Source organism: Ammospiza caudacuta, chromosome 30, assembly GCF_027887145.1.
Source record: "Ammospiza caudacuta isolate bAmmCau1 chromosome 30, bAmmCau1.pri, whole genome shotgun sequence".
In the NCBI taxonomy this organism is placed as follows: Eukaryota; Metazoa; Chordata; class Aves; order Passeriformes; family Passerellidae; genus Ammospiza; species Ammospiza caudacuta.
Genome location: NC_080622.1, coordinates 2,993,158 through 3,016,105, shown reverse-complemented (window position 1 = coordinate 3,016,105; position 22,948 = coordinate 2,993,158). Strand labels below are relative to the sequence as shown.

The 22,948-nt window shown below is 56.1% G+C and overlaps 2 protein-coding genes across 4 annotated transcripts; one reads left to right on the top strand and one right to left on the bottom strand.

Annotated features, from left to right (window-relative positions):
• The first annotated feature begins 2,665 nt into the window (after positions 1–2,665).
• Positions 2,666–11,833, top strand: SH2D2A (SH2 domain containing 2A). The gene is made up of 8 exons (XM_058821537.1): positions 2,666–2,813; positions 3,570–3,736; positions 3,864–3,953; positions 6,757–6,928; positions 7,389–7,540; positions 8,684–8,816; positions 9,550–10,143; positions 10,736–11,833. The coding sequence occupies exons 1-8, from the start codon at positions 2,667–2,669 to the stop codon at positions 10,856–10,858; spliced, it is 1,578 nt and encodes a 525-aa protein (XP_058677520.1). The 5' UTR covers position 2,666; the 3' UTR covers positions 10,859–11,833.
• On the bottom strand, positions 11,777–21,336 carry PRCC (proline rich mitotic checkpoint control factor). Of its 3 annotated transcripts, none has more exons than XR_009275790.1 (8): positions 20,666–21,336; positions 19,218–19,265; positions 17,296–17,865; positions 15,965–16,060; positions 14,963–15,106; positions 14,641–14,706; positions 12,715–13,187; positions 11,777–12,239 (listed from the first exon to the last, which is right to left on the bottom strand). XR_009275790.1 is itself a non-coding variant. In XM_058821628.1 (7 exons), the coding sequence occupies exons 1-7, from the start codon at positions 21,113–21,115 to the stop codon at positions 13,101–13,103; spliced, it is 1,461 nt and encodes a 486-aa protein (XP_058677611.1). In that variant the 5' UTR covers positions 21,116–21,336; the 3' UTR covers positions 11,777–13,100. The 3 variants fall into 3 exon arrangements, 1 of the variants encoding a protein (XP_058677611.1); XR_009275789.1 differs by having other exon boundaries at positions 11,777–12,123; XM_058821628.1 differs by having other exon boundaries at positions 11,777–13,187.
• Positions 21,337–22,948: the final 1,612 nt, after the last annotated feature.

Below are 22,948 nucleotides of genomic sequence, written 5' to 3'. Positions count from 1 at the left end.
TGGCACTGCCCTCGCCCTGGCACCAGCTGGGTAAGAGTGGCAGAGGACACGTGGTGGCACAGACATAGCATTGGCAGCTTGGATGCTGATGCCCCCAGAACGGCCCAGAACGGCCCAGAATGGCCCAGAATGGCCCAGAACGGCCCGGAACAGCCCAGAACGGCCCAGAATGGCCCAGCTCTGGCACACAGAGTCTGAGGAAGGGGATGGTGCAGGATTGCACCGTGCCAGGACAGAATCTGGGCTCAGGGTGTGAGCCTGGGCCCGCCGAGCCTGCTGTCCCCTCTGATCCCTGCTGTCCCCTCCGAGCTCTGCTCTCCCTGTTCCCATCAGTGGCAAGTCCCAGGATGCAGACAGGACAAGAGTGACAATGACACCGTTGCCGGTGGCCAGGTGGCCTCAGTGCTCTCCTGGCCGCAGCCCAGCCTGTGCCGAGGCTGCCGCTGTCACCTGCCTATCACCGCAGGGCCACCATGCCACCTTCCTGTGACGTTTCCCCATCACATGAAGCCTCTTGCGGCTTTGGTCGCTGCTTCCTGCCTGTGGCCGGCAGCAGAGGCAGAGCAGGGCAGGGCGGCGGGGCTGCCTCAGCCTGCTCGTGCTCCTGCCTGTCCCCTGCTTGTCCTGCCTCTCCCCTGCCATCCCCCTGCCTGTCCCCTGCCATCCCCTTGCCCGTCCCCTGCTTGTCCTCCTGCCTGTCCTGCTTGTCCTCCTGCCTGTCCCCTGCTTGTCCTGCCTGTCCCCTGCCATCCCCCTGCCTGTCCCCTGCCATCCCCCTGCCTGTCCCCTGCTTGTCCTGCCTGTCCCCTGCCATCCTCCTGCCTGTCCCCTGCTTGTCCTCCTGCCTGTCCCCTGCTTGTCCTGCCTGTCCCCTGCTTGTCCTGCCTGTCCTCCTGCCTGTCCCCTGCCCATCCCCTTCCTGTCCTTCCTATCCTGTTTCTCCCCCTGCCTGTCCTCCTGCCTGTCCCCTGCCCATCCTGCCCATCCAGCTTGTCCCCTGCCCATCCTGCCCGTCCAGCTTGTCCCCTGCCCATCCTGCTCATTCCCTGCCTGTTCCCTTCCTGTTCTGCTCATCCCCTGCCTGTCCCCTGCCCATCCTGCCTGTCCCCTTCCCATCCCCTGCTCATCTCCTGCCTGTCCCCTGCCTGTCCTACCCATCCCCCTGCCCGTTCCTACTCATCCCCCTGCCTGTTCCCTTCCTGTCCTGCCCATCTCCTGCCTGTCCCCTGCCTGTTCCCTTCCTGTCCTGCCTGTCCCTCTGCCCATCCTGCCTGTCCCCTGCTTGTCCTCCTGCCCACCCCTGCCCATCCCCTGCCCGTTCTGCCTGTCCCCCTGCCTGTTCCCTTCCTGTCCTGCCCATCTTGCTCATCCTCTGCCTGTTCCCTGCTCGTCCCCTGCCTGTTCTGCCTGTCCCCCTGCCTGTTCCCTTCCTATCCTGCCCATCCTGCTCATCCCCTGCCCATTCTGCTCGTCCCCCTGCCTGTCCTGCCCATCCTGCTTGTCCCCTGCTCGTCCTCCTGCCTGTCCCCTGCCCATCCTGCCTGTCCCCTGCCCCTGCATCACCAGCCACGGACACTGAGCACAGGTAGGACCTTGGGTTGGGAGCTGAGGTTGGGTTTGGGGGCCTGGGGTTGGGTTTGCAGCAAAGCCAAGGAGTGAACCCTGAGCAAGAGGTGCAGGGATGCCCCCCTGCCCAAAGGCAGGACAAAAGGCACAATAATGGGGTGAAAAGAGAGGGATTGGGGTCCCCTGGCCACGTCAGCCCTTCCTGCCAGATCTTACCCTCTCCAAAGGGGGAAGTTCAGCCCGGAACTGTCACACAGAGCAAAACTCCCAGCCCGTTTCAGGGCTGATCTGACTCGTTCCCACCTCAGCACTGCAGGGTTTCAGAGGCACATCCTGCCCCAGGGGGATGCACAGCGAGCTGGGGACAGTGCCATTGTCCCCAACAGCCTGACCTGGGCAGGACCTGACCCCAAATTCTCCTTCCCAGCACTCCCCAAGCTGGGTTAGCGCAGTTTTGGGGTGTTTTGTTTCTCTTTGTCAACACCTTCCTCACCTTCCCCTGCCTGCAGGGGTGCAGGGCTGAGCTGGGCACTGCTGTGGGTTAAAGGTGGAGCTTTTAGAGGGGTGCCTTTGCTGGGTCCCCTTGAAAAGGTGGCTGGGTCCCCTCGCTGTCAGAAAAGGTGGTTGGATCCCCTTGCTCTCAGAAAAGCCTCGACCCACTCCTCTGACAGCTTTGCCTCCAGATCCATCCAGCCCCAGCATCTTCCACCCCCTCCAGCCTCTGCTGGGCCTTAACGTTGTTTTGCTGCGTGTTGGCAGCTCAGGGTCAAGCTCAAGGCCCCTCAGGAGCTGCTCAGCCTCTCCCACCCCTTCCCAGGGCTGAGCTGACACACTGAGGATTCAGAGGGGATGGAGAATTCATGTGCTCCCTCCTGAGCTCCTCCCCACCTACATCAGTGTCCCCCTTTCTCCTCTGGGGTGCCAGGGTCACTGTCCCCCCAATTTTGCAGCCTGGGGAGGATCAGGGTGCTGAGCCTGAGCTTGGGGAGCACAAGGTGAAGCTGATGGTGACTGTGGGGGTGTCTTGGAGTGCTCTCCCCAAAGGAGACCCCCCTGCCCTAAGCCTTTTCCTCTCCCCTCTCCCTGGCACAGGGCACTCCATGGACGAGGACCGGCCCCTCTTCAGCACCTTCAAGCCCCTCGGTGAGGACAGCACAGCCAGAGCCAAGGCAGGATCCAGCAGCACCCCCAGGCAGGCCCAGGGGGCTTCAGAGCAGCCCCCAGGACGGCCCAGCAGACACGGCAGGGTAGGACATGGGCACACCAGGGTGGACACGAACCCAGCTCACCCTCCCAGTGCTCCCTCACCCTCAGGGGGCTGCACTGGTGTCAGGGTCTCTGCTGCTCAGAGTGGCCCCAAGAAAAGTGGGAAAGTTTCTTTTCCCAGCCCAGCGCTTGAAGAAGTCAGGGCTCTTCAGTTCTCGGTCTCAAGGTTGTTTATTGTGTCTTATCTATAAAAAATTTTCTCCTGGCCTGCTGAGGTCCATCCAGCAGGACAGTTCCAGGCACTCTGCCTGCCCCTGGGGCAGTTTTATGTCTTTATACAAAAAACTACCTGTACAATATTTACAATTACTTTCCAACACCTGTGTTAGACAGTGAGCTTCCACTCTAAACCAATCTAAAAGTGCCACCATCACAGCAGAAGATGGAGGCCAAGAAGAAGAAGCAGAAAGGCTGAACACACCCAGTTCCCTCCATCTTGCCTCCTGAACCCCCATTCTGAAAACCCTAAAATCTATTTTTTCACCTTACGATAACTTCACTATTATTCTACTTAAACTGTTGTGGCTTGCTGATCTTCATCTAAGGTTGTTAACTTGCTCCATGGGTCATAATCAAACCCACACAGGGGCATTCTGGGCTCTGTGCCAGGGTCCCTGTGCCCCCTGGCAGGGGTTGCAGCCCCCCAGGCCGGCCAGAGGGATGTCCTGGCTCCTGACACATTGTGAGCAGAACGTCCTTGCTGTGTGTCCTCACCCGAGCTCCCGACGCTCTCCCAGGTCCCCCCAGGTTTCTGGGCAGCCCCAGCAGCGCCGTCCCTGCCCGAGGATGAGGAGAGGGCGGCGCTGCGTGCCCGCACCAGGCTGTGGTTCGAGCAGACCCAGGCGCGCAGGCTGGGCCCCGAGGGGGAGCTGCCCTCGTGGTTCCACGGCTTCATCAGCCGCAGGTGAGCCCGGGGAGGGCAGGGCGGCGTGTTCAGCTCGGTGTCCCCTCCCCGGGCCCCCAGACAGGGAGCAGGATGGCAGCGAGGGGATGAGGTTGGATGGCTCGGGGTCGTTGTGTCGTTCCTGCAGGGAGGCAGAGGAGCTGCTGCAGGATCAGCCCCTGGGCTGCTTCCTGGTGCGCTTCAGCGAGAGCACCGTGGGCTTCGTGCTGTCCTACAGGTGAGCAAAGCTGTGGCAGAGCGGGGAGTGGCCAGCGCAGGGCCCTCCTGGCTGCTGTGCCCGTGCCGGGCCATGCTGTGCCATGCTGTGCCATGCTGTGCCATGCCGCGCTGTGCGTTCCATCCTGTCCTACAGGTGAGCAAAGCTGTGGCAGAGCGGGGAGTGGCCAGCGCAGGGCCCTCCTGGCTGCTGTGCCCGTGCCGTGCCATGCTGTGCCATGCTGTGCCATGCCGCGCTGTGCGTTCCATCCTGTCCTACAGGTGAGCAAAGCTGTGGCAGAGCGTGGAGTGGCCAGCTCAGGGCCCTCCTGGCTGCTGTGCCCGTGCCGTGCCATGCTGTGCCCTGCCGTGCCCTGCAATGCCATTCTGTGCCATGCATACCATGCTGTGCCATTCCACACCATGCTGTGCCGTGCCATGCCGCGCTGTGCGTTCCATCCTGTCCTACAGGTGAGCAAAGCTGTGGCAGAGCGTGGAGTGGCCAGCTCAGGGCCCTTCTGGCTGCTGTGCCCATGCCGTGCCATGCTGTGCCATGCTGTGCCATGCTGTGCCATGCCGCGCTGTGCGTTCCATCCTGTCCTACAGGTGGGCAAAGCCACGGCTGGGCTGGGGAGGGGCAGCCAGCTCAGGGCTCTCCCTGCTCCTGTGCTGTGCCCATGCTGTGCCATGCCGTGCTGTGCCATGCTGTGCAATGCCGTGCCATGCCGCGCTGTGCGTTCCATCCTGTCCTACAGGTGAGCAAAGCCACGGCTGGGCTGAGGGAGGGCAGCCAGCTCAGGGCCCTCCCTGCTGCTGTGCCCGTGCCGTGCCGTGCCATATTCATGCTGTGCTGTTCCATGTCATGCCATGCTGTGCTGTGCCATGCCATGCTCTCTTCCCTCCCAGTAGCTATACCCATGCCATGCCATGCCATACCATAACGTGCCATGCTGTGCCATGCCATGCCATGCCGTGCTGTGCCAGGCCATGCTATGCCATGCCATACCATGCCGTGCTGTGCCATGCCATGCATGCCATGCCGTGCCATGCCGTGCCATGCCGTGCTGTCATGTTGTGCCATGCCATGCTGTGCTGTGCCATGCCATGCTGTGCTGTGCCATGCCATGCCATGCTCTGTCCCCTCCCGGTGGCTGTGGCCATGCCATGCTGTGCCATGCCATACAATGCCATGCTATGCCATGGCGTGCCAGGCCTTGCTCTGTCCCCTCCCTGCCTCTGTGCCCATGTCGTGTTGTGCCATACCATGCCATGCTCTCCTCCCTCCTGGTGGCTATGCCCATGCCGTGCCATGCTGTGCCATGCCGTGCCATGCTCTCTCCCCTCCTGGCAGCTATGCCCACGTGCCATGCCATACAATTCCGTGCTGTGCCACGCCATGCATGCCATGCTGTGCCCTGCAATGCCATTCTGTGCCATGCATGCAATGCTGTGCCATTCCATACCATGCCATGCATGCCGTGCTGTGCCACGCCGTGCTGTTCCATTCCGTGCCATGCCATGCTGAGCTCTGTCCCCTCCCAGTGGCTGTGCCCATGCCATGCCATGCCATGCAATGCTGTGCCGTGCCATGCTATGCAATGCAATGCCATGCCATGCCGTGCCATGGTGTGCTGTCATGTCGTGCTGTGCCATGCAATGCTGTGCTGTGCCGTGCCATGCTGTGCCGTGGCATTCCGTGCTGTGCCATGCCATGCCGTGCCATGGTGTGCCATGCCATGCCGTGCCGTGCCATTCCATGCTGTGCCATGGTGTGCTGTCATGTGCCATGCAATGCTGTGCTGTGCCGTGCCATGCTGTGCCATGGCATTCTGTGCTGTGCCATGCCATGCCGTGCCATGGTGTGCTGTCATGTGCCATGCAATGCTGTGCCGTGCCATGCTGTGCCGTGGCATTCTGTGCTGTGCCATGCCGTGCCATGCCATGCCATGCTCTGTCCCCTCCCAGTGGCTGTGGCCATGCCATGCCGTGCAGCACTGTGGCGTTCCATGCCATGCCATGCCATTCTGTGCCATGCCATTCTGTGCCATGCTGTGTTATGCTGTGCCGTGCCTAGCCATACCCTGCTGTGCCATGCCTTGCAATGCCATGTGCCATGCTGTGCATGTCGTGCCATGCCGTGCCATGCTGTGCTGTGCTGTGCCATGCCATGCTCTCTCCCCTCCTGGTGGCTGTGCCCATGCCATGCCATGCCATACCATGGCATTCCATGCCATGCCATGCCATGCCGTGCTGTGGCATTCTGTGCCGTGCCATGCTGTGCATGCCGTGCCATGTCATGTCATGCCATACTGTGCCATGCTGTGTTATGCTGTGCCGTGCCATGCCATGCCCTGCTGTGCTGTGCCCTGCCCTGCAATGCCATTCTGTGCCATGCTGTGCCATGCATGTCGTGCCATGCCATGCCATACCATGCTGTGCTGTGCCATGCTGTGCCATGCCATGCTCTCTCCCCTCCTGGTGGCTGTGCCCATGCCGTGCCATGCCGTGTCATGCTGTGCTGTGCCATGTCATGCTGTGCCATGCCATACCATGCCGTGCTGTGCCATGCCATGCCATGCCATGCTCTCTCCCTCCTGGCGGCTGTGCCCATGCCGTGCCATGCCATGCCATGCCGTGCTGTGGCATTCTGTGCCGTGCCATGCTGTGCATGCCATGTCATGTCATGCCATACTGTGCCATGCCGTGCCATGCCCTGCCGTGCTGTTCTGTACCATGGCACACCACGCTCTCTCCCCTCCCGGTGGCTGTGCCCGTGCCATGCCGTGCCATGCCATGCCGTGCCACGCCGTGCCATGTCCCGCCAGGGGCAGGGATCGCTGCCGGCACTTTGTCCTGGACCAGCAGCCCGACGGGCGCTACGTGATCCTGGGCGAGCGCAGCGCCCACCCCGAGCTGGCCCAGCTGCTGCAGCACCACAGCACGGCCCCGGTGAGCCCCTACCGAGAGCTCCTCAGCGCGGCCCTGCCCTGCCCGCGGGTGAGTGCTGACCCTGCGAGGGCCTGCGAGGGCCTGGGAGATCCTCAGAGATCCTCAGAGATCCTAACAGACCCTGAGAGACCCTGAGAGATCCTCAGAGATCCTAACAGACCCTAAGAGACCCTGAGAGATCCTCAGAGATCCTCAGAGATCCTAACAGACCCTAAGAGACCCTGAGAGATCCTCAGAGATCCTAACAGACCCTAAGAGACCCTGAGAGATCCTCAGAGATCCTAAGAGACCCTGAGAGATCCTCAGAGATCCTCAGAGATCCTCAGAGATCCTAACAGACCCTGAGAGACCCTGAGAGATCCTCAGAGATCCTAACAGACCCTGAGGGATTCTGAGAGATCCTCAGAGATCCTAACAGACCCTGAGAGATTCTGAGAGACCCTGAGAGATCCTGGGATCCTTTGAGAGATCCTGAGAGACCCTGAGAGGTCCTGGGAGATCCTAACAGACTCTGAGAGATCCTGAGAGATCCTCAGAGATCCTCAGAGAGATCCTGAGATCCTGGGAGATCCTGAGAGACCCTGAGAGATCCTCAGAGAGATCCTGGGAGATCCTAACAGACCCTGAGAGGTCCTGGGAGATCCTGAGAGACCCTGAGAGGTCCTGAGAGATCCTAACAGACCCTGAGAGATTCTGAGAGTTCCTGGGAGACCCTGAGAGACCCTGGGAGATCCTCTGAGAGCCCCTGAGAGGTCCTGAGAGAACCTGAGAGCCCTGAGAGACCCAGAGATATCCTGAGATCCATTGAGAGCCCCTGAGAGATCCTGAGAGACTCTGAGAGCTCTGAGAGAACCTGAGAGGTCCTGAGAGCTCCTAAGAGAACCTGAGAGCCCTGAGAGCCCCTGAAAGATCCTGAGAGAACCTCTGAGAGAGATCTCTCTCTCAGGAGAGATCCTGAGAGCCCCGAGAGCCTCTGAGAGATCCTGAGAGACCCTGAAAGCTCCTGAGAGACCCTGAGAGCTCCTAAGAGAACCTGAGAGCCCTGAGAGATCCTGAGAGCCCCTGAGAGCCCCTGCACATTGAAATATTACCAATCTAGCTGGACAGGACGTGCTTGAGCTTGTCTGGCCCTTGGTGCCGAACCAAAAAGTGGCAAACTGTGGTGTTTCACCCCAGAGACACTTTGGGCTGGCTGGGTGCTGCAGTTGGCGCTTGGAGACAATTCCAGGCCTGCAGGAGCTCTGGTGATGGTGGGATGGATCTTCCCCCATAACAGGGTCTCTTCCTTGGGATGGATCTTCCCCTCTTCCAGGGTCTCTTCCTTGGGTTTATCTCTGCTGGACAAGCTTTAAGGTGATGGTGAAGGAAAGGAGTCGGTTCTGATGGAGGGTTTGGATCAGAGCTTTATTCTCTGAATGCAGCACCAGCTCCAACAGAACTCCCCGAGCCCGTGGTTGCTGCATCTTTAACCCCAGGGAAGGGGCAGGGAGCCACCAAGCAGGGACAAAGGGACAAAGGACACCTGGATGGCCCAATGCCCCCCAGGGGTTTGAATGTGCCAATCAATCGATTCCTTCTGGAATTCCAGGACTGACAGACAGCGCTGGGAGGGGGAAGGAGAAATGATTGATAAACCTGGCAGGGAATTATCAGGGGAGGGACCCGAGGGACACACAACACCTGCAGCCATCCGGAGGATTTTCCCAAGGGAAACCCAAGCATCACCAAAGCCGGGGTTGGCGAGCAGGAGCACGGAGCCAGCGCCCAGCTGGGTGTGCCCTGAGCACGAACCCATCCCGACAGCTCTCTGCTCTCCCCGCAGAAAGAGGAGCCCCGAGGGCGGCCACAGGGTGATGCTGCTCATTCCCCAGCGAGCCAAGCAGCGCCCACGCTCCCGGAGCACAGCCCCGTGTCCCTGGACACCCCCAGAGCCCAGGTAATGGGGCTGGGGGGATGGAGGCACTGACACGGGACAGGATGGGGCAGCGACACCCACTGCCAGCCCTCACCTGTGCCAGCGAGATAAAAACGGGCAGGAGAAATGGAGACACTGCACAAGGACAGGATGGGAGGGATGGGATGCAGTGACACCCACTCCCACCCTCACCTGTGCCAGGGAGGTAACGGGACAGGAGGAATGCAGTGACACCCACTGCCAGCCCTCACCTGTGCCAGGGAGATAAAAACGGGCAGGGAGGATGGAGGCACTACCCAAGGACAGAGGATGCAGTGACATCCACTCCCAGCCCTCCCCGAGGGAGATAACAGGGCAGGGGGATGCAGTGACAGCCATTCCCAGTCCCCATCTCCACCAGGGAGACAATGGGGCAGGGGGGTGAAGGCACTGCCCAAGAACAGGATGGGAGGGATGGGATGCAGAGGCAGCCACTGCCACCCTCACCTGTGCCAGGAGGGATGGAGGCACTGCCCAAGGACAGGATGGGACAGGGGGGGATGCAGTAACACCCACTCCCACCCTCAGCTGTGCCAGGGAGGTACCAGGGCAGGATGGAGGCACTGCCAAGGACAGGATGATGCAGTGACAGCCACTGCCAGCCCTCACCTGTGCCAGGAGGGATGGAGGCACTGCCCAAGGACAGGATAGGAGGGGAGGGATGCAGTAACACCCACTCCCAGCCTCACCTCCGGTCTGTCCCATCTCCTCCCAGGCTCCACCGTCTCTCCCTGCCAAGAGCAGCTCCCGGGGGGCTGCTCGGGGGCTGCAGAGCCCCTCCAGCAGCACCGCAGCCCCTGAAGCTCCCTATGCCCAGGTACAGAGCCCCTCCCGCAGAGCCGCAGCCCCCGAGGCTCCCTACGCCCAGGTGCACAAGGAACCCGCCCGCCCCGAGCCCCCCGAGGCCAAGTACCAGCAGCTCATGTGCTTCCACGTCTACGCCGAGCCCCGCGAGGAGACGGACCCCAGCCCCACCAAACCCCAGGAGCCCATCCCAGGGGGACCCCCCAACCCTGAGGGACCCCCCATCCCCGAGGAGCCCATCCCGTTCTACGCCATGGCCCGCGGCTGGAGCCCTCGTGGCAGCCCCGAGGAGAACATCTACTCCGAGGTGGCTCTGGCTGGGCAGGGTGTGCCTGCCCGGCCCCCCAAAGCCCCCCAAAACGCTTTCTCCACGCTGCCCCCCAAAGGCCGGCCCCACCGGCGGCTGTTCCGCAGCGTTTCCAGCCAGGACTGCAGGAGGAGGCAGCACTCGGGGGCTCCCAGCAGGGACAGGGAGGACAGAGGAGCTCCCAGCACGGGCACACAGGTGGGTGCATCCCCAAGGCAGCTCCAGAGCTCAGCCCCAACACGAGTGAAAGCTCCTGGAGTCTGGGGGATCGGAGTTTGCTCCACACCAGGAGCACGGGGAACCTGCAATGGTTTGGGTTGGAAAGAAGCCCATCCTATCCCACCCTCTGCCAGGGGCAGGGACACCTTCCATGATGCTCCAAGCCCTGTCCAAGCTGGCCTGGAACACTTCCAGGAATGGGGCAACCACAGCTTTTCTGGGCAACTTGTGCCACGGCCTCATCACTCTTACAGAGAGGAATTCCTTCCCAATATCTCATCCATCCCTGCCCTCTGCACTGGGAAGAATTCCTTCCCAATATCCCACCTATCTCTGACATTGTGAAGAACTCCTTCCCAATATCCCACCTAACCCTTCCCTCTGGCACTGGGAAGAATTCCTCCCCAAAATCCCACCTATCCCTGGCAGCAAGAACCATTCCCCCTTATCCTGTCACTCCAATTCCCTACAAAAACTGAGTCCCTGTCCCAAAGCCAAGGGCTGGGAGGGTGAAACACCAACCCTGTGCTGTTTCCTGGCTCTCAATTCCCTCTCCCTGGGAATCCCCCAGGCTGTGCTGAGCCCAGAGCTGGAGCTGGAGCTGGATGACCCCGTGTACAGCAGGAGCACCCCCAGGGACCTGCAGCCCACGGCTGAGAATGTGTATGAGCAGCTGCCTGGGGACTGCTCCTAAACCACCTGGACAGCACCTGGATCCTTGCAGGAGCAACCCCAGCCTCCCCATCACTGCAGGAAGCCCTTAGCCCTGGGAGGAGCTCCAAAGCTGCTGTTGGCCCCAGCTGGCAGTGCCAACCTGCTCCTCCAGCTTCCCAACCCCGCTGGACAGCACAGGGGGAGCCTGGCCTTACCCATGAACACATTCCAAGAGACTTCTGGTAATAAAATGAGGGGAAAAGGCTGTTACAGGAAAAACAGGGATGATTTTGGCACAGTTGGTGCATGCACTTGGATATTAAATTGGCCAGAAACTGGAAAAAAGGCTACAGGTAAAACAGGGATGGGTTTGGCACTTGGATATTAAATTGGTCAGAAACTGCAGTGATGCCACACTGAACCTCCCCAAGCCCTGCCTGCTTCCTCAGCCACAAAATTTGGGATGACACCACTGTCCCAGGGCTGTCCTGTGGGGCACAAACCCTGGAGAGCCACAGTGGAGCTGGGCAGTGCCAGTGGTGCTCCCAGAACAGGGAGCCAGGATGGCCAAACCATGGCTTGGAGGGAAAAGGAGGGTTGGGGGATTGCAGCTGTTTTATCTCTGGGACAATTCACTTCTGACCTTTCAGAGACCTGAATTTTGTTGGTCTCAGAGGGCTGAAAGTGGAACAGGAGCCCTTGGAACTTCCCTTGGTGCTAAAGCCAAGCCATAACCCCAATGAGAAATGGAAAGGGGAACGTGGCAGCTCCAGCCCCCACAGTGCAAAATCCCCTGGTCAAGAGGGTACCTGGATGAGGATCTGAGCCCCTGGTGATGGAAACAGGGCTGGGTGGGTTCATTTAGAAATATATTCCTTCAGCAAATCTCTTCTGGGAGGATTTCACTGTACATACAAGATAGGAATAAATTACTCAACAGTAACTTTATTCTGATCATTCAAATACTCAAAACAGGCTCTGCAAAGTACTAAACATACAGGGAGCTAAACTAAAAAATGAGATTAGTTTAAAATGTTCTAAGAAAAGACTTCAGTCATGGGGGTTTGCCTGTTTTTAAGAGGTAACATGGGAGAAAAACCACCTCTTGGGAGTTCTTCTTACCAGAACAACAAATATTGGCCATTTGAGCCAAATAAAACCCAGATTGGTGGGAATATAAGTTAAATAACCAGGCCAGCTCTCTGCTCCCTTCAGCATCACCAAAGTGATGCCACAGATTTGGATCCATGGATTGGGCCAGCAGAGCTGCACAGGATTTGCAGTCGCATCACCTTGACAGAATTCCTTAAATAAAAATAAAAAAAAGGTTTGATTTGAAGAAATTAGGGCTGGGCAGTCTCCTCTTCCCAGCCAGGAGGGTAAAGTCAACACTTAATTGAAACAGAATTGATACAAACAAGCTGGAAAAAAAAAAAAAAAGATTACAGTTGGCAGCTCTCCTCTGTGTGTGCCCAGAGGAAAGTGCAGAGCTCAGCCCCAGGCAGCCACATGAGGGACATTCACTTTGATGAGTCTGAGAACAGCCTGGGGCAGGACAGGAGGCCTTGGGCTGGGGGAGAAGGAAAGAGGAGGCAAAAGGAAGGAAAATATACATGCACACATGGCTCAGGGTAACCCAAAGCCCTGAGTGTGCCAGGCAGAACCTCCCCTCCCTCCACGTGTGGTGCAGGTCAGGGGTGCCCCCTCAGCAGGGCTCAGCCTGTGGAGCCCAGAGCAAAAACACCCAATTAAAAACCAGGATATCAAAATTCTTCAAAATTATTGACATGAGAGGAGTGCTGGAGCAGCCCAGACATGAGGAAACAGCTGTGAGGACACCTTAAAGGTAAGGACCAAACTAAAAATTCCAAAGCCAGGCTTGCTCTTGGAACTCACCGTGTTTTAGAAAGGAAAACGACATTCTCAATGCACAGCAAGTCCAAGAGAGGAGCAAAGTGGGAACTGGGAGTTTATTGAGCCTCTGCTGAAGGGTCAGGAGGCCCAGCCTGTTCCCTCAGCACAGGAGCTGCAGCCTCACACCCAGCACGTTCCCCGTGGTGCCTCGGGACCGTCCTTGGCCGCTGGGAACCTTCCACATTTACAAGGAGGGAGGGGAAGGATTTACAGCTGGAGTTTCAGGACCTGCTTGCAATACCCCTTCTTCTGCCAGGCCAGGGAGTGCAGTGTCCTCCCAGCCCTGTGCTGGGGCCTGGCTGATCTCCAGGAGCCCAGCAGACCCCGGACACAGCAGGTGACAGCAGCCAAAAAGCAGGACAGATGTGTCAGAATCCGTACTTGGCTTGAGTCTGCCTTCTGCTGAGCTTGTTTTCAGACCATGTGTTTTTCAGTTCCAGCTCCCTCTCCTTGGCCTGCAGAGATGGAGAGCATGCTGTTAAACCCTCTGTGTTTCAGTGACTCAGCAGCATTCCTGCCTCATGTGGATTAGGGAGCCCTTCAGCCCAGAAGCCTCGTTACAGGGCTCTGCACAATCATCCTGACAGAAGCCTGGATTAATTGGGATGCACAGGCATTTCATTGATGCTGAAAAGCAGCTTCTCGTGGGGACAGGGGTTTGCACAATCATCCTGACACAGGCCTGGATTAATTGGGATGCACAGGCATTTCATTGATGCTGAAAAGCAGCTTCTCGTGGGGATGGGCTCAGCAGCCAAGCCCGGGGCAGAATCCAGGACAGGATCCCAGGGCCTCAGAACGTGCAGGGAGGGAAAAGCAAAGCTGAAATCTCAGGACTGGGATCCCCTCAGCTGAAAACTCAGGACTGGGAGACCCTCAGATGAAAGATCAGGACTGGGAGACCCTCAGATGAAAGATCAGGACTGGGAGACCCTCAGATGAAAGATCAGGACTAGGAGCCCCTCAGATTCAGTCCCGGGCCAGAATCCAGGGCAGGATCCCAGGGCCTCAGAACATGCAGGAAGGGCAAAGCAAAGCTGAAAGCTCAGGACTGGGAGACCCTCAGTCCAAAGCTCAGGATGGGAGCCCCTCAGATTGAGCCCCGGAGCAGAATCCAGAACAGGATCCCAAGGCCTCAGAATGTGCAGGAAGGGAAAAGCAAAGCTGAAATCTCAGGATTGGGATCCCCTCAGATGAAATCTCAGGACTGGGATCCCCTCAGATGAAATCTCAGGATTGGGATCCCCTCAGATGAAAGCTCAGGACTGGGAGCCCCTCAGATTCAGTCCCGGGCCAGAATCCAGGGCAGGATCCCAGAGCCTCAGAACATGCAGGAAGGGCAAAGCAAAGCTGAAATCTCAGGACTGGGATCCCTTCAGCTGAAATCTCAGGACTGGGAGCTCCTCAGATGAAATCTCAGGACTGGGAGCCCCTCAGCTGAAAACTCAGGACTGGGAGACCCTCAGATGAAAGATCAGGACTGGGAGCCCCTCAGATGAAATCTCAGGACTAGGAGCCCCTCAGATTGAGCCCCGGAGCAGAATCCAGAACAGGATCCCAAGGCCTCAGAACGTGCAGGAAGGGAAAAGCAAAGCTGAAATCTCAGGATTGGGATCCCCTCAGATGAAATCTCAGGATTGGGATCCCTTAAGCTGAAAGCTCAGGACTGGGAGCCCCTCAGATTCAGTCCCGGGCCAGAATCCAGGGCAGGATCCCAGAGCCTCAGAACGTGCAGGAAGGGCAAAGCAAAGCTGAAACCTCAGGATTGGGATCCCCTCAGGGCCAGGACTCACTTCTGACCCCATTGGGTCTCACCAGGGGGTTCTCAGGGCCAGCCCCTGGTCCCCAGCCTTGTGCTGCCCTGCAGTGCTGCTGGATCAGCTCACACAGCACAGGGAGGGCACTCACCTGGTGGATCAGGTATGTGATCTGGTGTTTTCTCCTCTGCTGTCCTGTGGGCTGATCTCCTTTTTTCTGGAAAAGCAGGAAGAGGTGAATTGTTCAGCCTGGAGAGGTGCCTGCACAGAGCCATCCCAAGCATTTGTTCCCCATTAAACTGCAGATTCCTGGGGCTGAAACACTTCCTGGCTGGCCCTCCCCACCCACATGCTGTGTTCTGAGGAACTCCTCTGCTCTCACATGTCATCATTTACCCTCCCTGGTGAGTGCCCAGCACCCAGCACAGCTCCAGCAGGATTTGGGCACTGAGCAGAGGCTCCCTCACCCTCACCTTGCTGAATGACTTCATGGTCTTCTCCTCTGTCAAGGATTTGGTCAGCCACTGCTGGGCCCCGCTCAGCTGGTCGTCACCTTTGATGTCCACAAAGTTGATCTCCTCCCTCCCACGATTCCTCTTGCCCTGCAGACGTTTGAACTGGAGGAAGAACACAAGAGCTGCAATTACACCCAGCACTGTCCTGACACCAGGCACAGCAAACACTTTTCCAGCTGGGGTTTTGATCTTTTGGAGATTTTCAGCGTGTTGTACATGAGAGTATCTAAAATTACTCAGCATCAAGGTTATAATTTCATTTTCCTATGCAGAAAGCAGCATTTGCTGCTGTTTCCAGACAGTGCCCATCCCTTGTGCTGGCATCTCCAAGCCTAGGGTTAGTTTGGGGCCTCTCATGACAAGAGATTGAGGAGCTGGAGCATGTCCAGAGAAGCAAGCAAAGATGGGGAAGGGGCTGGAGCACCAGGAGAGGCTCAGCCTGGAGAAAAGGAGGCTCAGGGGGGACATTCTGGCTCTGCACAATTCCCTGACAGGAGGGGACAACCAGTGAGCTCTGCTCCCAGGGAACAGGGACAGGACAAGAGAAAATGGCCTCAAGTTGTGCCAGGGTTAGATGAGGTTGGATATAGGGAAAATTCCTCCACCCTGAGGGTTGTGCAGGCTGCAGTGGTGAAGTCCCCACCTCCAGAAGGATTTAAAAGCCACGTGGATGTGGCACTTGGGGACATGGTTTAGCGCTGGGTGATTGTCTTGGAGGCCTTTTCCAACCTCAACAATTGATTCTATTCTGTATTTATGGGCCTGCAGACCCAGCTGGAGCAGGACCCACACATGCCCACAACACAGCACGAGGCCCCCCAGAAAAACCACCCAGCCCAAAGCCCTGGAAACCCAGGCAGCGCTGGGGGGCAGGAGTGGGGCTGCCAAGAGGCTCCTGAGTTCTGGCAGAGCTCAAAGCCAAACTGCACAGGATCTGGGGACAGAAAATCGGGTGCCAACCGCTTCGTCGTCGATGAAGGAGGAGTCGGTGCTGGTCTCCTGTGGTGAGGCCTGGGCTGGTTCCACCTCAGGGTAGTACCCACTGCTGTAGTAATCCTGGCAGGGAAACAGGGAAATGGAAACCAGTTTGGCATGAGAGCAATCCTGGAGTGGCACCAGGCACAGACTGCCCAGTGGGCTGATTCCATCAGAGGGACAAAGCAACAAACACCCTGAGGGGCTTCTCACAAGGAGTGACAGGACAAGGGGAATGGCTTCCCACTGCCAGGATGGGATATTGGGAAGGAATTCTTCCCAATTCTGCCCTTGCAGTGAGGTCCTGGCACAAGCTGCCCAGAGTAGCTGTGGCTGCCCCATCCCTGGCAGGGCTCAATGCCAGGTTGGACAGGGCTTGGAGCAACCTGGGATAGTGGAAGGTTGGAACCCTGGGACTGGATGGGCTTTAAGGTCCTTTCCAACCCAAACTAGTCTGGGATTTATTAGAATTTATTAGAATTCTATTTACTATAATTCTATAAACTATAATTTTATTTATTAGAATTATTAGAAACAACCAGAGCTCAGACACCAGCTCCAGTGAGCCCTGACTATGCACCCTCACATGCAGGGCATTTTCACAGGAGTGCAGCTGTCAAACATCTGTCCAGCAAAGAACATCTGCAGCTCTCATGCTGTAGGAATCCCCTTGCGCCCAGTGCTGTGGCTCCCTGTGCCAGATAGCTTGGGCTAGATTCCCTGCCCTGAGCCCCAGGCACCTCACACAGGCTGCATTCCCTGCTCAGGTACCTCACACAGGCTGTATTCCCTGCTCAGGTACCTCACACAGGCTGCATTCCCTGCTCAGGTACCTCACATAGGCTGGATTCCCTGCTCAAGTACCTCACACAGGCTGTATTCCCTGCCCTGTGCCCCAGGCACCTCACACAGGCTGCATTCCCTGCTCAGGTACCTCACATAGGCTGGATTACCTGCTCTGTGTCCCAGGTATCTCCCAAGGGCTGCATTCCCTGCCCCAGGTATTTCACAAAAGCTGCATTCCCTGCCCTGTGCCCCAGGTACCTCACACAGGCTGCATTTCCTGCTCCATGTCCCAGGCACCTCACACAGGCTGCATCCTGTGTCCCAGGTATCTCACAAAGACTAAATTCCCTGCCCTGTGCCCCAGGCACCTCACACAGGCTGCATTCCCTGCCCAGTTTGCTCTAAGGACTGCATTCCCTGCCCAGGCACCCCACACAGGCTGCACTCCTAGCAGCAGCACCCAGTACCCAACTGGAACCACCCAGTCACCTCCTCAGAGCCCTCCCCTCCCCTCTGGCCAACAAACCCACCTGGTAGTACCCCCCAGGCTCTCCATAGGCAGAGGGGAACTGCCCATAGGGCTGGCTGCTGTAGTCCTCAGTGGCTTTGGGTGCCCAGCTGTGCTGAACTCCACTGGAGCCCACCCCTGTCTTGAACTCCAGCGGGGCGTTCGCGGCCGCGTCCTGGAACTGCGGCTGCGGCTCCGTGCCAGGGGGAGGCTCCTCCGAGCCCGGGTACAGGTAGGGCTCGGTGCCCACGGTGCCAGGCTCGCTCTTGTCCGACAAGGAGAAGTAGTTCTCTGGCTGCAGCTCCTCGTCGCTGTCCTCCTCCTCCTGGGTGATCTGCTTGGTCACCTGCAGCGCCGCGCTCTTGGCCGCCGCCTTGATGGCCGACGGGGATGGAGTGGTGGGCACGGCCGGCTTGGGCACGGCTTTGGGTTTGGAGGAAGAGCTGGGGGGCTTGGCAGGCTTGGAGTCAGAGGAGTTTTCTCCTGCTTTCCTGGAGAAGGCGTAGGGCAGGAGCAAGCGGTTGGTCTCTTTCACTGGCGTGTTTTTGGGCTGAGGGAGCAGAGCGGACAAGCCGGAGCCCTCGCTGCGTCCCTGGTGACGTCCATGCAGGACAAATGGATCAGAGAAAGGAGAGAGGGAGATTATTCACTCTTCACGACTTCCTGACAGTTATCCCACTCAATTCTAACACTTCTTGTGCGTTTCTCACTGCTTGGCCACTCTGAATACACTTCCTCTTTCACCAAGACTTAAACTGGTGAAAGTGCCTAAAGAAAGGACTTGAAAGCCACAGGATTTCAGGAATATCCCTAAAGCCACCAGGTGATCAGAGTGGATGATTTACACAAAGTGATCAGTGTGGACAAATGGATACCAGTAAGAAAAGGAGGAGATTATTCACTTTTCATGACTTCCTGACAATTATCCCCCCAATTCTAACACTTCTTGTGCGTTTCTCACTGCTTGGCCACTCTGAATACACTGCACAAAAAGCCAGGGGGATTCTGAGGGGAATTGTTGCAAATATCTGCCCAAGGTGATCAGTGTGGACAAATGGATACCAGTAAGAAAAGAGGGAGATTATTCACTTTTCATTACTTCCTTACAGTTATCCCACTCAATTCTAACACTTCTTGTGCGTTTCCCACTGCTTGGCCACTCTGCCAAACCATCAGGGTTTTGAAGGGAAATGTAAATGTTGCAAATATCTGCCCAATTCATAAATTAGTGCCTCTTTGGCCAAGACTTAAATTGGTGAAAGTGCCCAAAAGAAAGGACTTGAAAACCCACAGGATTTCAGGAATATTCCTAAAGGCATGAGGTAATCAGTGTGGAGAGTGTGGACAATTTACACAAGGTGATCAGTGTGGACAAATGGGTCCCAGAAAGAAAAGAGGGAGATTATTCACTTTTCATGACTTCCTGACAGTTATCCCCCTCAATTCTAACACTTCTTGTGGGTTTCTGAATGCTTGATCACTCTGAATACACTGTATAAAAAGCTAGGGAGATTCTGAAGGGAAATGTGAATGTTGCAAATATCTGCTCAATTCAAGTATCTGCCCAAGGTGATCAGTGTGGACAAATGGATCCCAGCAAGATAAGAGGCAGATTATTCACTTTTCATGACTTACTGCCAGTTATCCCCCCAATTCTAACACTTCTTGTGGGTTTCTCACTGCTTGGTTACTCTGAATACACTGCATAAAAAGCCAAGAGGATTCTGAAGAGAAATGTTGAAAATATCTGCCCAATTCCCAAATTAAAATGCCTCTTTCACCAAGACTTAAATAGGTGAAAGTGCTCAAAAGCAAGGACTTGAAAACCCACAGGATTTCAGGAATATCCCTAAAGCCATGAGATGATCAGAGTGGATGATTTGCACAAGCAGTCAAACACTTTTTCCCATGACAATTGTTTAACCAAGTGTCCTTGTTATTTACCTGAAGAGTATTTTTTTTCTTTGCTGGTTCATCTTCCTCTGAATCTGACTGAGAGAGAAAAACCAGAGCTCAGCATAACTTGAGACATCAAACTAAACAAGTCATGCTAATAAATCCCAGGAAAATAAACCCAAAGGGAGGGAAGAACTGCAGGTGCACAGCTGCAGGTCAGGGACAAACAACAACAGAGTTACTGGAGGGGAAGCACAAACCACACAAAGGATGCAAAGTTCCCTGCAGGGATACAGAGAATTGTTCCCAAAAATGCTGAAATTGCTAAATATCTGGTTAAAACTTGTGTGGAAAGCCTGGTTGGCAGCAGAAAAGGTATCTTTATCCTCTCCTCCTCTTTCTGTGACCCCCCCAAACACAGCACTGAGTTCATCTGGGCTCCCCCAGATGCTGCCAGGCCACTTTTCATGGACAATGTTTATAAATCCACCAGTCCCCATGGAAATTACCCCAGTTCAGCTCTTCCCACAGGCACAGGCACTCCTGTCACACCAAAACCAGTGACACAACCATCACCTCCACATGGCAACAGGCTGGGCTAGTGCAAGCTGTCCCTGCCTGTGGGCACTGCGAACAGGGTGAGTTTTAAGGGTCTCTTCCAACCCAAACCACTCCAGGACTCCAAATGCTGGTTTAGGTGAGATATTAGAGAAAAATTATTCTGTGAGGGTGGTGAGGGCCTGGCACAGGGTGCACAGAGAAGCTGTGGCTGCCCCTGGATACCTAGAAGGGTTCCAGGCCAGGTTGGACAGGGCTTGGAGCAACCTGGGATAGTGGGAGGTGTCCCTGCCCATGGCAAGAGAGTGGGGCAAGACGGGAATTAAGGTCCCTTCCAACGAAACCATTCCATGACTCTGTGACAGTGCTGTCCCAAAGGAAATTCATCCTCTGTCCTCAGCAGTGGGGAGAGGATGAAACCTCATCAGCAGGGATCCCAACTTAAAAACCAGATGGAAATAGACCTGCCTTCCCCTGCTCTCACTGCCTGGGTTCACAAGCCTGCAAGGCACAGTAATTACAAAAAAAATCCCACAAAATGAGAGGGAAATGGTCACCAAAAAGTTTAGAAGACGCCTGAAGCCTTTAGACAAATAAGCAATAAACTGGCTGAAAAATCCACCACCTGCACAGGAAACAAAAGATGGTTTTGGGCTACAACGCCCTTGCAGCTCCACATCATCAACTCGTTAACTCCAGGAATAAGAAGGGTGCAGATAATCTGGGTTTGGCTGCATTCTGATTATAAATAAGGTTTCTATATCAGTTTAATTCTGCAAAGCGCTTTAGCACTAGGGCAGGCAGCCAGGACAAATCTCCCCGAGGATGACACAACAATAGATCCCGGTACACCTCGGTGTGACAGAGCGAGGGAAGAGCCCCGCTGGGGGAGAAGTTTCACCCCCGAAGGGAAGGGCTCGGGTTCGATCCATACTCACATCCCCCTTGTGCAGCTCGGGCGCCGCGATCCGCACCGGCTCCGTCCTCTTCTTTGGCTTGGGGAGGCCCAAACCCGCCCCGGGGGAGGCAGCGGGGGGCGGGCCGAGGGGGGAGGCGGCGGTGCCCGCGTTCCTGGGGGGCGGCAGGAGGAGCCCCCTGGCCCGGGGGGGCTCCGTGGCCCCGTCCCCGCTGGCAGCCGGTTCTGGGGCGCTCTCGGTGCCGGCCTGGCCCGGCGGGGCGCTGCCGAAGCCGCTCAGGGTGGGCGGGGGGCCCATGAGGAAGGCCGGGGGTACCGCGGGGGCTCTGGGCGGGGGCAGCGCGGCGAAAAGCCCTCGGGATGAAGGCTGCTCGGCTGTGGATGGAGGAGAGTCGGCGGCTTCCTCCTCCTCGCCCGCAGGCTCCTCGGCATCGCTGTCCTCCTCGCTGCTGGCGTAGGCCACGAGGGACATGGCCCCGGGGAGGGCGGCCCTTGGCGGGCAGCAGCCGCTACGCGAGGCCGGGGATCCACCCTCCGCGCTAGGCCGCGCCGCCGCCGCGCCTTCAGCGCCCGCAGCGGGGAAGAAGGGGCGGGCGGGGGCGAGGCTACGCCGCCATGGCGGCCCCTCCCCGTGCGGCAGCGGGGCCGCGGAGCGAGGCAAAGCGACGGCGGCGGCTCCGCGCTCCCGGTAATGGCTGCCGGCAGCGCCCCGCTGCCCGCGCTGCAGCCGCGCAGGACTACAACTCCCAGCGTGCACCGCGAGCAGCGCTGTGCCCGCCTCCTTGTGTGCCCCGCCGCGAGGCATCACGGGAAATGTAGTCTGTGCTGCCACGCGGCGGGACCGGGACAAGGCCGCGTTGCCATCCTGCCCTCTTGGCACGGTTTGGGCACGATCGGTGCTGCCAGCCCCAGCAAAAGCCTGGCCAGGAGCTGGGTTATCCCCCTGGCACTTTGCTGATTTTTGGTTTGATGCTTTTGGCCTCCTTCTAGCTCGGTCTGGCCTTAATAAAGTAATAAACCAGGCTGGAATTTGGGTCCCCAACACCCAGCAGAGCTACTGTAAAGTAGCAGCACCAAATAATTGTTATAGGTAATAAATGAAAAAGCTGAATTAATAATAATAATAATAATAATAATAATAATAATAATAATAATAATAATAATAATAGTAGCCAAACGGAGATAAATGAGGAGTGTAGCCTGAACCCTGCGTGGTTTGGAGCACTGTGAAATCCAGCCCCGTCCCACCCCTCCTGGCCTGAGGAGTGTTAAAAATACAGAATTAAAAATAGGCATGGAGGCCTTGGGGAGCATGGGAGGATTCCAGGAGCTGGGATACACGAGTTCCATTTTCCTCCATGTAAAAAATGTGTATTTTGATTGGCTTTTCTCAAATATTAAAATGAATATTGTATGTGTTATGTTAGAAAGTTATGCTGTATTAATTTGCTTAAGTAGTGTGTTAAATATAGTTTTAGGTTATAACATAATGTTAAAATAGAAACTATGCTATGTAAAATACTTCTTGAAAGAGAAAAATAAAGTACACCAAAATAACAGCCACAAAACACCTATATCTTTAAAAAAATATATTTATTGCTCCATTATTAGAAAAAACTAACTTCTTCCTACCTTGCTCAGCCCTAAAGACACTGTCAAGATTAAGAAGAAGTTAACACTGACCAAACAAAATCCTTTGTTTAAATAGAATTTATATATAATGTATGAAATGTATGAATATGCAACAAACTATTACTTTTAAAAGTTGATCCTCTGTTAACGTGTCCTTTTTCAGGCTTATTTTACCCAAAAAAGGTACCTGAACTGTCCATAACTCTTTATTGTCTCATCATAACCCTAATTGTCCAAATTTTTATTACTCTAATTATATTTCTATTTTTATAACCCCTTTATTAAACTTTTCATATTTTAAAAACAAGTGCCTGGTGCTTTTCACAAATCCTCATTTCCCTGGGCCTTTGTCCATTTTTCCATAGCAGGTGGAGATTCCTGGGTTCTGTTCTCACCCCCAGAACAGGATCCTGCTGTGGATTATTTATTTGTTTTATTTGCAGCTCGTTAGGAGAAATTAAGCCAAGGAAAGCACAAGGAGATGGAAAAAAAAAGAGCCCAGCCCAGGAACCCCGACTGCCAGGGCAGGGTGGAGGTTCTGGTTTTAGAAAATTTAATCTGAATTTAAACTCAGGTTTGGTTGGGACAGCAGCACCCAGGTTTGGTGTGAAACAGGGACTAAAATGACAATTTAATCCCAATTTATTGGGACTAAGGTGACAATTTAATCCCA